The sequence below is a fragment of the Fulmarus glacialis genome, unplaced genomic scaffold (genome assembly GCF_000690835.1).
Source record: "Fulmarus glacialis isolate BGI_N327 unplaced genomic scaffold, ASM69083v1 scaffold32213, whole genome shotgun sequence".
NCBI lineage: Eukaryota > Metazoa > Chordata > Aves > Procellariiformes > Procellariidae > Fulmarus > Fulmarus glacialis.
The window spans coordinates 1,262-16,340 of NW_009202843.1; the positions used below are offsets into that span (position 1 = coordinate 1,262).

The following is a 15,079-nucleotide window of genomic DNA, read 5'->3' on the forward strand; positions in this document are numbered from 1 at the left end:
GGCTACTGGGTAAAATTCACATTTTGAGCTTGGTTTCTTTAAATTATTTTTTTTTAGTGGCTTTAGAATAGGATTGGCTTCTCTTTCCTGAAAAGACATGCTAGAGCACAGGAACTATGCACTGGGAGCAAAGATTCTTTTCCAAAGAGAAAATGAAGGCACAATGGGTGCCTCTGTCATTTCTCCTGTGATCTGCACAGGGATTGAGGTGATTTTTTTCCTGAGACAGGCGTGCAGCAGAAGGAAGGAGCACTGCCCCCCTCCATCAGCTCAGCTTGGAGGCTACAGCCTCCACAAGAGCTCCTTCTGCCAGCTTAGGCTGTAGCAGTAGTGCACAGCCCCTCCATTTAATGGCCTGCTCCTAATTCCCATCTAATCACCTGCCCCTGCTGTTTTGGCTGGCAAAGAAGAAGCTGGAGGAAAAGCAAGGACCATTGTTTGCCCAAAAGCCGCTGGCACCACCCTAGCAAGGCAGGGCCTGGGGCGAGGACCATCACCACTCTTCTGTAGCCCTTGAGGTAGGTGGAAATGGCCAAAATTCTTAGTTTTATGCAGCACATCCTCCTATCAACAGTGGAAAGCTAAAGCAAGTGGCCTGCTTCCAAATGCAGCAGGGTATTCATCCCTATTCATTTGGGGGGCAAAAAAAAAAAAAAAGCTATTTTAAATGTAGGCACTGTGGTCTGCAAATTATTTCTGAGATTGCTCGCTGTCTGCCATGTGAGACACAGCTGCATTGTGCCCCAGCTGAGATCCGGGGCTCAGTGCATCTGCCAGGGAGCTGCTGTACGGCATCGCGGCAGCCATTTTAAGAAACACTGGAAGAAAGAAGGACTGCAGTTGCACATTTCCATGCATGATCTGGCAGGGGTAACTTGAATTGTACAGTTGTTTTTGTTCAAGGAGGAGAGGATTTTAATTGCCTGCTATGGTGAAAAGGATAACTAAGTTTCCTGGAGTATTATTACAGCAATGAAAGTCAACTGTGCCACGCAAAGCTTTTTCTTTACTACACAAACAGCAGATTTGGCTTATGAACCTTTTGTGTCTATTTCAGCTGGCATCACCACTCAGTAGCAGAATTAACCTGCTCCTAATTATATTAAATTGTTTTCACTTGAATACCAGATAGAAAACACTTCAGTTCATTCAAAAAATATTCCCTTCCCATAACTTCTTATTTCTTTTTAGATTAACACTTCTTTCAGAGCAAGGGTCAGCTGCATGAAGTACTGTAACTCCAAACAAATCACAAACCCAATTAGTATCAGCAATGCTGCTGGATAAGAACCCAGCTGTAATTTAGGAAAGAGACAGAAAAACTACCCCAGTGACCCTTAGTAGAAAAGTTGTGAGCAAACAAAACCCATAGTATTTTGACTTAACCTTTTCTGGAGAGAAGGGTCATGAGGAGAATTTCAAGGCTACTTTATAAAACACAGGGGGAAAGGAGAGGAAAAAAAATAATCTACAAAAGAAACTAAAGCAACCTCTCTTTCACATGCAGCATATATTCCAAATAAAATGCTTTGGTGGATTGCATTTAAACCAACGCATCTAGCCCTCTTCCTGAAAGAGGAGGGAAAGTAATCATGCCTCACCTCACCTTTCTTTCCAAAGCCTTATTACAGCTGTCATTTTTTGTTGTTGGGACCTACGTTACATGATGATCACGACCAAGCTACTGCACCATTTTCCAGCAATGGCTCTGAAAACAAACTGAACTCCCACTCTGAGTTTTTACTCTCAGCAGAAAGCAGTACAAACTCACACCAACCATAGAAATGTACCAGTTTTATTACAAAGATTCTCAAAATTCAAAATAAAAGCATCTTTAAAAAACCACAATATATTTCCCCCCCAGACACAAAGATACACTGATCTCTCTCGCTTCACATACAAACACTGAAGAGCGGGAGTGACATGTCACTCAGATTCAAAGAGACTAAAAAACTCACGGTGGAAAAGGGAAAAGAAGTATTTAAAAAAATAAAACATTTAAAAAATAACCTGTGTTAAGTTAGCAGCATTATTAGAGTTGAAACCATCAGCAGCGCTCCGTGGGAGGTACAGATCCTCTTTATGGACAGAGGAATCCCCCTGAGAAAGGAGAGCAGTGAGTCAAAACTGCCTGCAAAACTTCTACAAAGCATTTCACCAAAAGCTCATCTAATGATCAGCTGTACAAAACAAGATGCAAAAGAAAGGCCAGTTCTGGTCACAAAAGACTTTTGGGTGTGAGATAATGCGTGGGAGTAGGAAGAGGAGTAGTTATAAAAATGTACAGAGCCCCATCTGCTGTTCCCTTATAAAGATAACAGCTCAAAGGGCTGATAAAAAGGTTCTCCATATTTACTGGCCTTGAGAGCAAGAGAGAGGAAAGGTTAAATTTGAAAACATTTGTCCTTCACTTCAGAGAAGAGTTTTTCAGTGAGTGACACACATCGACAAGAGGTTTCACAGCCAGGCTCTGTTTGGTCTGGCCTTTAGACAAGTTGGGAATTTCTGCAGTGGTTTCAGCCTAGGACACAGGTCAGTACTGAGAAAGCACATTACAGCACATGCAGCCGAGGGCAGAACAAGCAGGAAAAGCAAAGCAGGCGGCCAAATGGGCAGTAACTCACTTCCTCCCCCAAAGAGGGGCATAGGTATAGAAAAAAAAGGTATAAAAATTTCATCCCTTCTCTTACTCGAGATGCGTAATGCTGCCACACTAACTGGATCTGCAAGATCTTGGAAAATGTTAACCACCACATTAGGGTGATTTTCATTTTGCGTTTTCCAGATCTGCACCTGCAGGGCTCTTGGGCTAATTCACTAAAGCGCTTTTCAGATTGCTTTTAAGCTGCTTCATCTCTTTCCACAAGTTTGCTGCAGGGAGGTAGCCAACTCTATTCAAGAACTGCACTATTTGACCCTGAGAAGCGGCACCAGCTTGCAGTTACTTGCCATGGTGGAATCAAACTGAAGACCAAAAGAATAGTCAGTCTCTCACAGGCTTCATTTGGGAACTCATATTCTCCCACCAAAAAAAAAAAAAAAAAAAAAAAAAAGGGAAGGAAAAAAAAGCAAAAAAAAAAAAAAAGAAATTTCATGGCCATCTTTCCACCTAACCTGAAATGCAGATACTACTTCTACTTAAATTATTCTTTTCAAAGGGTGGTTATTTCAGAGGAGAGAGTAAAGAAAGGAAGTGATTTTTTTAAAGACACACTAAGGAGGCAGTGGAAGGCAAGAGTGAAACTTCCCAGTCACCAAATCTGGGCAGTGCAGGTCTGTCTACTCCGCAGAATCCTCCCTATCTGCTCCCAGCGGAGTGCAGCAAGGAATAATTTACAGTTCTCAAGTCATTTATATATTTATATAGAAATATATACAGAAACATATATAAAATATAAATCCTGTGGAATGGGAGGCAACCAGAGAAGCTAACCTACGACAACTACGCACTGACAGGTACTGTCCAGCTGCAGCCATCTTAGGTGGATTTCGTCTCTTCCTTCACCCTGTGGAAGCAAGCAGTGAAGAATTTGGTTTAAACAAGCAACTCTGTGCCCAAGCTTTAATAACAAGCCAGAGTTGCAACCGTAAAAATACTGCTTATACGGCCCATCTTCATCTAAAACTTGTAACATCTTATTGAATGAAGGCACAGTATTTTTAAGCCTTTTTCACTGAGGGCTCTGCTCTCACAGCGCTTTATCAGGTGTGCTGTTCTACACATGCAAGCTTCTTCCCGTTAAGAGCCCATGACAAAGCCATCCAAACTACCACATCTCTCCTCCAACCCCTCAAGTTGTGCAACATCCCACAGTACAGGCACAGCCATTTAATCACCATGCCAGGAGACAGGGCTCACCCTTTGGGTTCTGCTTTCTCCTCTTTTGCTTTTTCCTCTTCTTTCTCATCTAAGGGGGAAAAAAAAAAAAAAAAAGACACACAGTAGTGCAGTAGGAAAGTACAGGCCAGGCAGAGTTCCACAGAGCTGGGCGGGCTTCTAGTCCTAGCTCTCATGCTTACCTTTCTTCTCCTCTTCCTCCTTTTCCTCTTCTGTTTTCACACGCTTAGCTTTCTTAAAGTTGGCAACATTTTTGCGCCCTCCTTCCCCTTCATCTTCAGAGTCAGAGAATTCTTCATCACAGGATATTCTCTTATCAGAGTTGCGGACTGAGTGTGAAGAGGAAAAGAGGTTATTTCAGCAGATTTCAGCAGATTTAGAAGCCAGGAGACACCACGCACTAACTTCTCCAAGTACATCTACACACTGGAATGAACTAACGAGCCTACGTAAGTCAGAATTAGGCCATGATAAAAACACTTTATCTTTCTACCCGCCGTATCTTTTAACTCATCACTCCTAACTGCTCCTGCCTAAGATCCAAGATCACATGTACGACTTGGATTAGGTACAGTGTGATGTCTAGACTTGACAGCATAAGCAGGTTAACCAACCTCACACTGAGAAAATCTGTCTGCCAGATCTAAAGGCCACCAGCCAATCTGGATATAAACTAGCATTTTCACTGTGGAAGACAACTTCTGGGATCAAACCTGACAGTCTCCCAGAAAGCATTCTGTCATAGCACCTACGTCACAGGAACTGTTTAAATTCTCACATTAAAGCCTAGGTTTTCCCATTATGGAAATTATCTGGTAAAAGTGCTATTTCTCCAAGGGAAAGGAAATCTATAGCCCTGCAGTGCTTAGCATCATTGCTTTATCTTACAAAATGAATCAGAACGGTGGGAACAGATTCAAACCGAAGGACACCAGAATAGAGATTTATCTAAGTCATATATCCTCCTCTCTTTACTAAGGTAACTCAGTTTAGAGCCTGCATGTTTCTCCAGCTAACTGATCTTGTTCAGCTTTGGCACCCACAGGCTCTGAACAGCACGCTTCCCAGCCGGGCAATGCAACTATGCCAGAGACAAGCACATACTCGAAATGCGTTTCTCAGGATCTTCCTCCTCTTCATCTCCACTGTCTTCCTGAACAGCATCCTCAGGAATTGGCTGCATCTGGACGCCAGGGGCATGAGGCAGCATGCGCAGATTCTCAAAGAGACGTTGCCTAGAGCCAGCCAGGAAAGGAACACCTCCGTCAGCAAGATGCCACCCACGGCTGTGAAGCCCCCAGTAGAAGGTGCCAGTCTCGCGAAGAGGAACAAACACTTACTTGATCTTCTCGAGATACTCATTGGTATTCTGGTTAGTCATGTTCGAGGGACTGATGTGGAGCTTAAAGTCTGGTCCAAAATACTCAAAATAGTCATTATATGGAAGTTCTGCAGGCAAGTTAAAAAGGAATAAACACCAGATTACCACTGGCCAGTAACAAAATACCACAAACACATTGTACTTCAGTGCTGCATAAAAGCACAACTGCACTTAGCTAGGTGTAGGAGCTGAAGCTCTCATAGCCCAAATTCAGATCAAAACAGACAACTTAGCAACAGTGCAGTCAAAGCTTACTTGGCAGTTAAACACTATCAGCATGCACAGTTTTCATTGGAAGGTCATCTCATTTCAGTAAGACAGCAAGGCTGCTGGGTACCTTTTGCCAGAGGGGAGAGCTACAGGACTTGAATGCAAAGAACAGCTACTGCAAATCAGGGAAGCTCTTCCACAGTAATAATCAAAAGCTAATGAAACATCTTAGGGTTGCTACCTCTCCCACAGCAACATCATTTCCCTTAGCTCTGTTACTAGAGTGTCATTGTCCCTTTGTCTTGCTTCAAAGGCTCCTGGGGAGAATTACCATTGGGAATTTCAGTGTCCAAAGCCACAGCAGTCTCATAGGTCCAGCATCTAGCCACGTTGCGGATCGTATAGCCACCTCCTCCCAGCATCAGCATAGGCAAATTAAAACTTTTTACAAACTCCACACACTTGGCATGACCTGCAGCAAAAGCATCGGGGGAAAAGGTCATAGCCTCATGGCATAAGAAGAACAAACTTTTCAATGAAATCTAATTATATCAGTTACGCCAGTTCAACACTGGCACTGTATGGTACTCTTACCTTTGATGGTCAGATTAAAACAACCCAGCCTGTCCCCTGACAGAGAATCTGACCCACACTGCAAGACAACTGCGCTAGGCTGGAACGTCTCCATCACTTTAGATATCACCTAAACAAGAAACCCGTTGTTACACACTCTCCACGGGACAGTGTCGCAGCAACACAGTAATGTCCATGTCAGCAAGTGACATGAAGATACCCCTAGCGTTGCCACAGCTGCTGACTCCCCTATATTGGTAACACTGAGGCTCTTACAAAGAGAAGCTTACTGACGACAGACTGCAATTGTTAGGGAGGAATAGAGCCCCTGAAGAATCTTATCACAGAAGACTGAATCAATCTCCCCAAAGAATGGCTCCATGAGCCACCCAATGACAAAGCATGATCCACAAAGAATCACTCAGCAAAGATGTCTTCACTTACTGGCTTGAATATTGCTTCATAGGACTCATCATCAATTCCGTCCCGGAGGGGATAGTTGACAGCGTAGTACTTGCCTTTGCCTGCACCAATGTCCTATTAGAGTGAAAGACAGGAGAGACCACAAGTCACCAGAGAACCAAATGCAACACACAAACTGTGCCTCAAATTAGGAAGGGAAATCTGGGATTCCATCAGTGTAATCCGAACGTAAGCCTAGGCTTACAAATGCTGTCCCGGCAGAAGGCGGCAAGAGTCAGTTGACTCCAACAGCAGCTTATTTGGCATAAGTGGGTGCATTTGGCCCTCAGTGCTCAGAGAAGAAAAATCTGTCACCACTTTCATGTCGCTGTGAGCACACAGGCTCTCATTTCACTGGCAAAAGCTGCTCTCTTACACAGCAATAAAACTGGCAGCCAAAATTCTAGTTCCAAACCTGCACGCTGCAGAGATGCACAGCCCAAAATACCAGTTTGGGCTGACTGTGCAGTCTAGTAACTGGAAGAATCTATTTTTACTTTAAAAGAATATATATGTTTTCCCAGTTCCATTATCTCTCTCATACTCAGGTGTTTTATAAAAAAGTAATTATTTCATTTATGCTGCAGAGCAGCTGCACCAGGAAAGAATGTTGCAGCTGCACACAAGTGCACATCACCAGTGCCAAACTCTGGGCAGGACTGAAAAAATACAACTCACAAATGGAAGACAAGAGAATTTAGATCAGAAAAATGTAATTCCACTAAAAAGCACATAAAAAAAGGTAAAGAACCCTCCACCCCTGAGAACAGCATTTTGGCAATGTCAGAAGTCACAAAGTGAACCATACCTGTATCTACCCTGAAAGAGTGCCACAGTTAACACCACTATTCATTAACATGCAGAACTGACTCACAGGAGGAAATGCCAACAAGATAAACGAACACACACAGGAGTACTCCCGCATAAACTTTCACCCAAAAGCTTGTGTGACCAAGCTTAGTTTCCAAGTAGCTACAGATGACCAACATGCCATCTTCAGAGTCACTTTTCTGAGCATAATCCCACCAGAAGGCTGCTTAGAGACTGATATCAAAGCCTTGGTTTTATTACTATACAGGCCATGATCACAGGAACAAAGTACCCACTCCAGGAGCTGCGCCAGCTGCCTCACACATACACCTTTGCCCTCAGAAAAAGGATGCCACTTTGAGAGCAGGAAAACCCAGGAGAGCAGTGATTTTAGTTAAATTAGTATGACAGCAAACAGGTGGAAGAGACCAAATTTCCGGGTAATTTTCTGCTAAGCCTTCATTCTCACCCGTAGGTCTCCTGTTCCTGGGAAGTATTCTCCGTACTTATGAAAGGACACGGTCATGACACGGTCTGTGGTATAAAAGGCTTCCTCCACGCCATCTCCATGGTGAATATCAATGTCGATATACAGCACTCTCTGGTGATACCTAGGATCAGAAAGGAGTCAAAATACTGCATTTCTTCAGAGCAGAAACTGCCTTCAAATGGGAGGAGAGCAAGGAACTTGGTGCTAATCCCCAGGCTGCACAGCTACCAGGCAGCTCTCTCTCTCTGGAGTCTAAAAGCAAAAGAGCTGCGGAGAGCGGACATGTGCCTTGGTCAGCAGTGGAACAGAACCACAGAGGAAAATAAAGTGGCTTTTGCTGCTGCAACTGATCTTTGAAGGCAGACTCAACTCAGTTTATTCTGATTCAGCCAATAGACTGCATTTTGATGTCCAAGCCTCCCACTGAGGTTTCCCTAGAGCCAAAAGCTGTCACATATTACAGCTGTGCCCCCTTTTCCAGGGTGGATGGTAGACAGAAGGGCCTAAGAGCAACAGCACAATGCTCCAAGCCTTCTGCCTCCTGCACAGTGCCACCGTTAGACATACCCCTTCGGGAGAGAGCGTACCGCATCCCAAAAGATAGCTGATTAAGCCCTCCCGGGAAAACAAAGCTTCAAAAAAAGCAACAAAAAGAGAAGACTGGGAAGAAAGCACTAAGGACTCAGAGGAAATGCAGCAGAATGGACAAACAAAAAGGGTAAATAGTACTGCCCGTACTTTAGGAGCTCCAAGATAGCCAAGACGATATCATTGACATAACAGAAGCCAGAAGCCTCTGACTTCTTAGCGTGGTGAAGGCCTCCCGCCCAATTCACAGCAATATCTGTCTGTTGCTTGTTCAGCTTCACAGCACTGGCTGTTGGGAGAAGAATTACAAAATGTTAGCACGAGAGCAAAGGCTCCATGACAAAGACTGAGGGGTAAAGTACCGGTCCCTTACGATCACATCATTGCTTATGTGCGCGTTTGGGTACTTTACAAAGCACGAGCCCAAGGGTTTAGCACTGGATGACTCAACAAACTAACAAAAGGCAAGGGAAGAGAAATGCAGCCTCTGTTTTGCCTGCACACACTTTTGATCGCTTCCTACTTTTGCCTCAGAGCATGAAATCTGCACAAACAAGTCCATAGTGTTCTAGCTGGGGTCACAGTTGAAGACAGTCTAGATTTCTCAGTGCCTTGAACAAAAGATTTTAATGAAAGGTTTTATCCAACATATATTTAGGTCATTCACTGAATATGCATGTAGGCAAAGGAAGTTCTCTTCCCTCAGCCCCTTCATAAACTTTCCGCAAATTTTGCAAGTCTCCCAGGATCAAAACAAATGATATATTCTGTGAAATCTACAGCCGTGGGACCAGAGAGCATAGCTACTTCAAAAAATGCTGCAGTCAGTACTTGTATGTACTGCTGAACTGCATTACAGGAAATAAAGACTTCTAGATGTCATTGTGGGAGCAGCAGCCACAAAGCTTTAACACCTATGCACAGTAACACAGTTCCGCAATACCGAATATTTCTGCAACAAAGTATTTGAAAATAGTGAAAGCATTTTAAATGTTCCAGCTTGCAGGGAGCTTACTGAAACCTTTCAGGTTGTATTTTGCGCCCTGTAAGTGGCTTTTTGTCAAAAACAACAGATAAAGTAACCCTTTTCTTTCCTTTCCAGATTATGCTTGCCCAGAGCAAGGTTTTTACAACTTTTTTTTCTGTAAATCTCATGTTGATTTTTTTATTAAACGCCTGTTGCTGCTGCGGTTTTGTTTTAACTCTATCGCTGGCAATGTTGTTATACCACTTACAGAGTCCTTCACATATTCAGTGAAGTAACTCAGACTAGTGAAGATATGCTTAACAAATGTAGAGGGACCTGTCAATATGCAAGGCTTGAACTCTCACATGGGAAGAAATCTGGATCTAATTATTAAGGAAATCAGAAATAGGTTCACAGGGCTTCCCCACCATTACCTACAACAATTTATTTCCTAGACAGAACTACATTACATATATCTGCTTAAGAGAAAAAGAAAAGAACATACAACTTGTGAGCTTACCAACTGAGCCTCCAGCAGAGAGCTGACAAAACTCAAACAGCCCATCAAACACAGGGCAGTCTTCCCCAACATTAACTTGAAAAGAATACAAAAGAAGTTAGTAAGACAAAACCACAAACAAATGGCAAAGCTTATACCCCCACTCTGATTTAAAAAGCTAACCAGATAAGCAATCAAACATTTTAAACAACAAAATACCACACACAAATAATAAAACGTTAATGTAATCAACCTGAGGATTGCCTGATGAGGCAAAAAGGTTGTTGCTGTAGGGAAGATGCTCCTGACTTGTAAGAAAACCGGAAAGCAGGTCCCAGGAGCTCTGGTGAGAGCCGCACGCCATCTACAAGGGTGCGCTACGAGGGATCCAGAAACCAGTCAATCACATTGGAAAATGAGTGGGCGGAGAGGAGATGCTATCAGTAAGAGCTGTGTAATACCGATACACTTCCTCAGCAGCAACTCAAGCGGTACTCATTGAGGCGGCACATTTACAGTATTCTGCTCTGCTTCGGCAGCACATGCTGGTCCCCAGGGGCAGATGCAGGCTGTGCAAAATGTGGGCTAGCACCCCTCGCTACCCCACATGCACCATGCTGCAGATCTGCTGCCTGGGCACCATGCCTTCGGGGGGGGAATAGTGCTGTTTCTGACTACAGAGCTGACATTGAGCTCCATTACACAATCCCACAGCAAGTGGGAAAGGTTTTTGCTCCTGTTTCCTGCTGTACCGCTGATGAGGAGCTGAGAAAGCAAACAGGAGAAAGTGGGGAGATGGTAGATAGTGGTGTGTTCTGGACGAGAAGTTTACATCCACATCTGTTCTGTTACACTTCATACATTCCTTTTACTTCACATTGGACAGTCAGTTTTTAAGTTTTCAGCAGTACTGTAGTTTTGGCCTGGATAAATTTCTACTGTAAATAGTTTCATGATTAAACATAAAAACTGTAACAACAGACTTGTATTGAATCTAGATTTTGCAAGATTTGCTTTTACAAACAAACAAAAAAAATCTGTATTTTTGTAACAACATCTGTAGAATGTTTTCTTCTGTGCTTAATGAGAAAGGCACAAACAGCACAGTTCTTGCAGCATTAGAAACTCGTCAATGCACAGTCTCCACAAAGACTGTGTGATAAAGGAGTTTGAATGGTCCCAGTTCGGGACAGGAATCTCTGAAAAGGACAATACCCATCAGGAGACCCAGAAGGAAGCAATTGTTCCCGCTTTCCAATTGTTTCAGCAGGGCATGGCAACTGGCAGAGTTTGAATAATCAACTCAAAGAGGTGGTTGGAAGCTTTCCCTGTTAAGTGAGGAGAATTTAAGTCATCAGTTTCTGCATGTTTCCCATTACAACAAATTAAACTTCTTGCCCCTTAGGTTACAGACTAGTCTTCCCAAGTCCTCAGGCAGGCAACACGGCATCAGCAGAATTGAATTAGAGACTGTTCATTACCTTTACTGCCCCTCAGAACTTTGTGGGCAGCACTGACAGTATTTGAGGGCATCCCTCTGCTGTATCTGGCAAAGACAGCAGCTGTGTGTAAACAGAAGCCGATTGGGCTTTTTCCCACCAGGAGATTCAAAGCAGCCAGGACTACTAAGGATGGATATTAATAACAGGGGTTAATCACTTGACTATAGGCATAAAGCTCTGGTGGCAGATGAGAGGCACAGATGCTCCTTCTTCCTTGCAACGGGCGCATGAGAAGCTTCGTATCTGGGAGAGCGCAACCAGAGAGACCCCAGCATTAAAGGTGGAACCATCCTTACGAAAATCATAGCAGCTATCCTTCCCTCAAAGGGAAAGCTGAAGCACCAGGCAGGCTACAGAGACCTGCCACTGTACTTGGGAGCGGTGACCTTGTCTCCTATATCCCTAATCTCTCTGTTCTGAGCCTCCTGCGCTAGTTCTCCAGCTATGCAGAGGCTACTGTTCTGCAGGTCTTGTTGAAGAAAAGCTCTGTCCTCTGCATGTATAAGATTAATTTTCATATTTTGCCTCCTTCAGGTAAAAATAGTTCTGTGGAAGTACAGTACAGAAAATGTTGACTACCAGAGAGAGCAGAGTGGGCGTTTATGAGCCATATCTGCTTCAGGGGTAAACAGTTCAGTTTGTGTAAATATGTACTTTGGTATATGTCATCTGGTATATTAAGGCATATAATTTACTGTAGGAAGTCTTTCAATGTATATTACTCATGAACCATATTACCCATTCCTCTTACACGCTTGTGCCTTAATATATGTCCCCTTCAGCTCATACCAGATTTCCAAGTGCCTCTACTTCAGACTCGAGACACGTATTTTTTCTAAATTGGAGATTACACTTACACCACATAAATGAACCCCATGGGCTAACAAATTTTTTCTGCTCTTGAGGACTGCAGTGTGCAAGACCAAAATACTGTTTAAATGAAAGTTGAGCCTTCCCCCCTGCTTGTCTATACTTGCTAGAAACCTAGTTTGCCGCAGTCATTGCCAAAGAACATCAGCTCAGTGTTGCAGAGAGACCAAAAAAAGGTTTCTGTAACATTAAAGTCTCCATTAAAGAGCCCTTCCATGGACTGGAGAGGTTAGAACAAGCAATTAGCTCACAAAATAAACCATTCTAACACAAAGTGGACAGGTATCATCGTGCATCTCAATCCTCCCCCACTTCCAAACTGCCATTGTCCTGAAAGCCCTTCAGAGTTACTGCAGATTTTAGACACAATTGATGAGTGCATCTCATCACTTTTTTTTGTTTCTTTGTTTTAAATTACACAACCCTTTCCCACCTCAGTAATTCTGGTTAAAGATAAGCAATAACAGAAAATACATGCAGCTCATAAATGGAGTAGTTCAGTCACCTCTGAGCCAGGAAGGCAATTTAAAAGAGTTTCCATCAAAAGACAAGACCAAAAAAAGACAGCCAGCTCAAAGGGTTTTCCTCAAAGGGTTTTCCTCAGCTCTTTTGGCATATTGGCTTGAGAGACGGACCCATTTTTAAAATGCTTGATTTACCAGAAAAATCAAAAACAAAGTCAGGAGAAAGACAATTTCCTGTGGTTCTTCATACTCTTTTTAGCACAAACCTCTAAAGCTGGCCTAGGATTCCCAGAACCACAAATTTTAACATTGGCAGGAACTACAGCTCTACACGCATAGCTTACATCTTTGCATCTGCTTGCTGTACTCAGACATGTTATCTGGGCGAATAGATCTCAGAAATTTTATGTAGTCATCGCTGTGGTACTTGGTCATTTCTTCTGCATTTGCCTTGTGAGGGCGCTGCAAGGACAAAAAAAGAGCAAGGCTTGTTTTGAAACACATCTCTCTCCCTAACTCCCATTTCCAATCTCAGATTTACTCCCAGGAACAGCAGAAAACTCAAAACAGCAGCATTAAACAAGAGAAACTTATTTTCAAAGGCAAGAATGCCATTACCAGAGACTGGAATGTATTACATATCTAGACAAAGAAAAATATTTAAGTTACAGAGAGAAAAGCAATTTTCCAGTCTCCAAAGCTTATCTGAAGCAAAGAACATCTCACTACAAGCAATCAGAAGAAAGCAGAAATACATCAGCCCAACTGTTTATTTTTATTTTCCTTTCCTCTTTGGCTCATCAACAGAGAACTTACAAGTCTGAAGCATCAAAATTAAAACCTGACACATAAACTAAGATCTTTCATGTATACTCCTCTTCATGACCAGCCCTACACTTACATATATCTCCATCTTCCTGTAGAGGCCATAGTTCAGCAGTAGGTTGTGGGTCATCCGGATCCTGTGAGGTTTCATAGGATGTCCTTGGCCATAATAGTAGTTTCCAACATCACCTGGGAGCAGAAAGGATTTTGTTACAGCAGGGAAAACTATTAATTCCTTCAAACAGAATCACAGCTGAGCCACAAAAGCCATCAGGTCATCTGTCATTTTATCTGTCCTTTAGCAGTGCATCTGTTCACAGGGGATAGGGTCTCCCATCCTGCTTGCACAGGTATCTCCACAGATTCAGAAAAGTTTATCCTAGACTCAAATAAGACAAATATTTGGAAATTGGGATATGGCCAGACAAGGAATTTTTTAATGCCAGTTCTGGGGAAGGCAACCCAGGTAAGAGCCTGAGCAATTAGCATCACTCTTAAGGAAGTTAGGAGGAGGGAGCTCCAGTTTTCTTGGGCAGGAGGAGCTCTGGGCACCACATTTGCCCATCTTCACTCAGCAAACGACAGCTCTCCAATGTCCTCTCCAGGCGGTTCAGATCCACTGTGACATCTCACATTCACAGAGCCCGCAGGTTTCACTGAGAAATGCAACCGCACTCCGAGCAGAAACCCGCACGCCAAGAGGCGTGCAAGTTTAATCCTGGCTCAGACAATGACTCATCAGACAGAGCACGTAGCCTCTTTGCCTCAGTTTCTTACTATTTACCTAACAGAAACGAGAAACAAAGCAGCTAATTCTGCCGATAAGCAAACACCAGCGCAGCTGTAGTTTTACAGCTCCATTTTCACCCTTTATTATTGCTTGAAATCCTTCAGAAGAATCCCAGTCCCTACCAACCACACACCCATGCAGATGCACCTGACGAGCTATCTTATGGGCACCAGCGTTAATGAAGTTAGCTTCCTGCAAATATATCCCACGGGTCATCTCCCCATGCGGATTTTCTCCTACCTAGCAAAAGCTGAGCTCGTGCTGCACTCTCCCACAGTAGGCATCGCGAACTGGTTTTTTCCCTCTCCTCTCCCAGGGTACTTATTTTCATGAAACTTAGAGCAATTTAACTTTCAGATTTCTGCCTCCTGCCTGATTTGGATGTGAGAGGCACAGACTCAAAAGTTGCCAAGAGCAGGAAACGTGCAGACAGCCACACGCAGCAGCAATATCGCACAAGCCTCATTTTCTTGGGAAACCAGACTAAGTTGTTCATGTAGTTGTACAACTCCCGATCAGTTTAGGAAGCAGGAGACCCAATCCAGTCTGGCTGGTGACTCAGTGGGGAGTATTAATATTTCATCACCAATCTTTACATTCAGGAGAACCTGCTAGTTCCTCACGGAATACAGCTCTAGTTCCTCCTCCTGTGGACACGGCCCTATTTTCAGTCAAAGTAGATGCAAACGGTGCAAATCCCACACCCAAACAATTCTGCTGCTGGAGTTTACCCGTCCGTGGCACAACAGTGAAATGGGGTGTTCTTTGCACGAAGGTATTTTACCGGGGCAACTATCCCTACAGTAAAAT

The 15,079-nt window shown here is 43.4% G+C and overlaps 1 protein-coding gene across 1 annotated transcript; it reads right to left on the reverse strand.

Moving 5' to 3' along the window:
• Nucleotides 1–2,728: 2,728 nt before the first annotated feature.
• On the reverse strand, nucleotides 2,729–13,663 carry HDAC1 (histone deacetylase 1). The gene is made up of 13 exons (XM_009574443.1): nucleotides 13,556–13,663; nucleotides 12,999–13,116; nucleotides 9,840–9,914; nucleotides 8,503–8,641; nucleotides 7,744–7,885; nucleotides 6,447–6,539; nucleotides 6,024–6,132; nucleotides 5,761–5,901; nucleotides 5,179–5,287; nucleotides 4,943–5,073; nucleotides 4,021–4,167; nucleotides 3,860–3,908; nucleotides 2,729–3,506 (listed from the first exon to the last, which is right to left on the reverse strand). Exons 1-13 carry the CDS (start codon nucleotides 13,628–13,630, stop codon nucleotides 3,479–3,481), a joined length of 1,356 nt encoding a protein of 451 aa, XP_009572738.1. The 5' UTR covers nucleotides 13,631–13,663; the 3' UTR covers nucleotides 2,729–3,478.
• Nucleotides 13,664–15,079: the final 1,416 nt, after the last annotated feature.

Coding starts and splice junctions, on each gene's coding strand:
- HDAC1 (XM_009574443.1), bottom strand. CDS start 13,630: ATGAAACCTCACAGGATCCGGATGACCCACAACCTACTGCTGAACTAT. Junction 6,540..7,743: donor CAGGAACAGGAGACCTACGG/GTGAGAATGAAG, acceptor TCACTCTAATAG/GACATTGGTGCAGGCAAAGG. Junction 5,902..6,023: donor TTTTAATCTGACCATCAAAG/GTAAGAGTACCA, acceptor CTTTTGCTGCAG/GTCATGCCAAGTGTGTGGAG.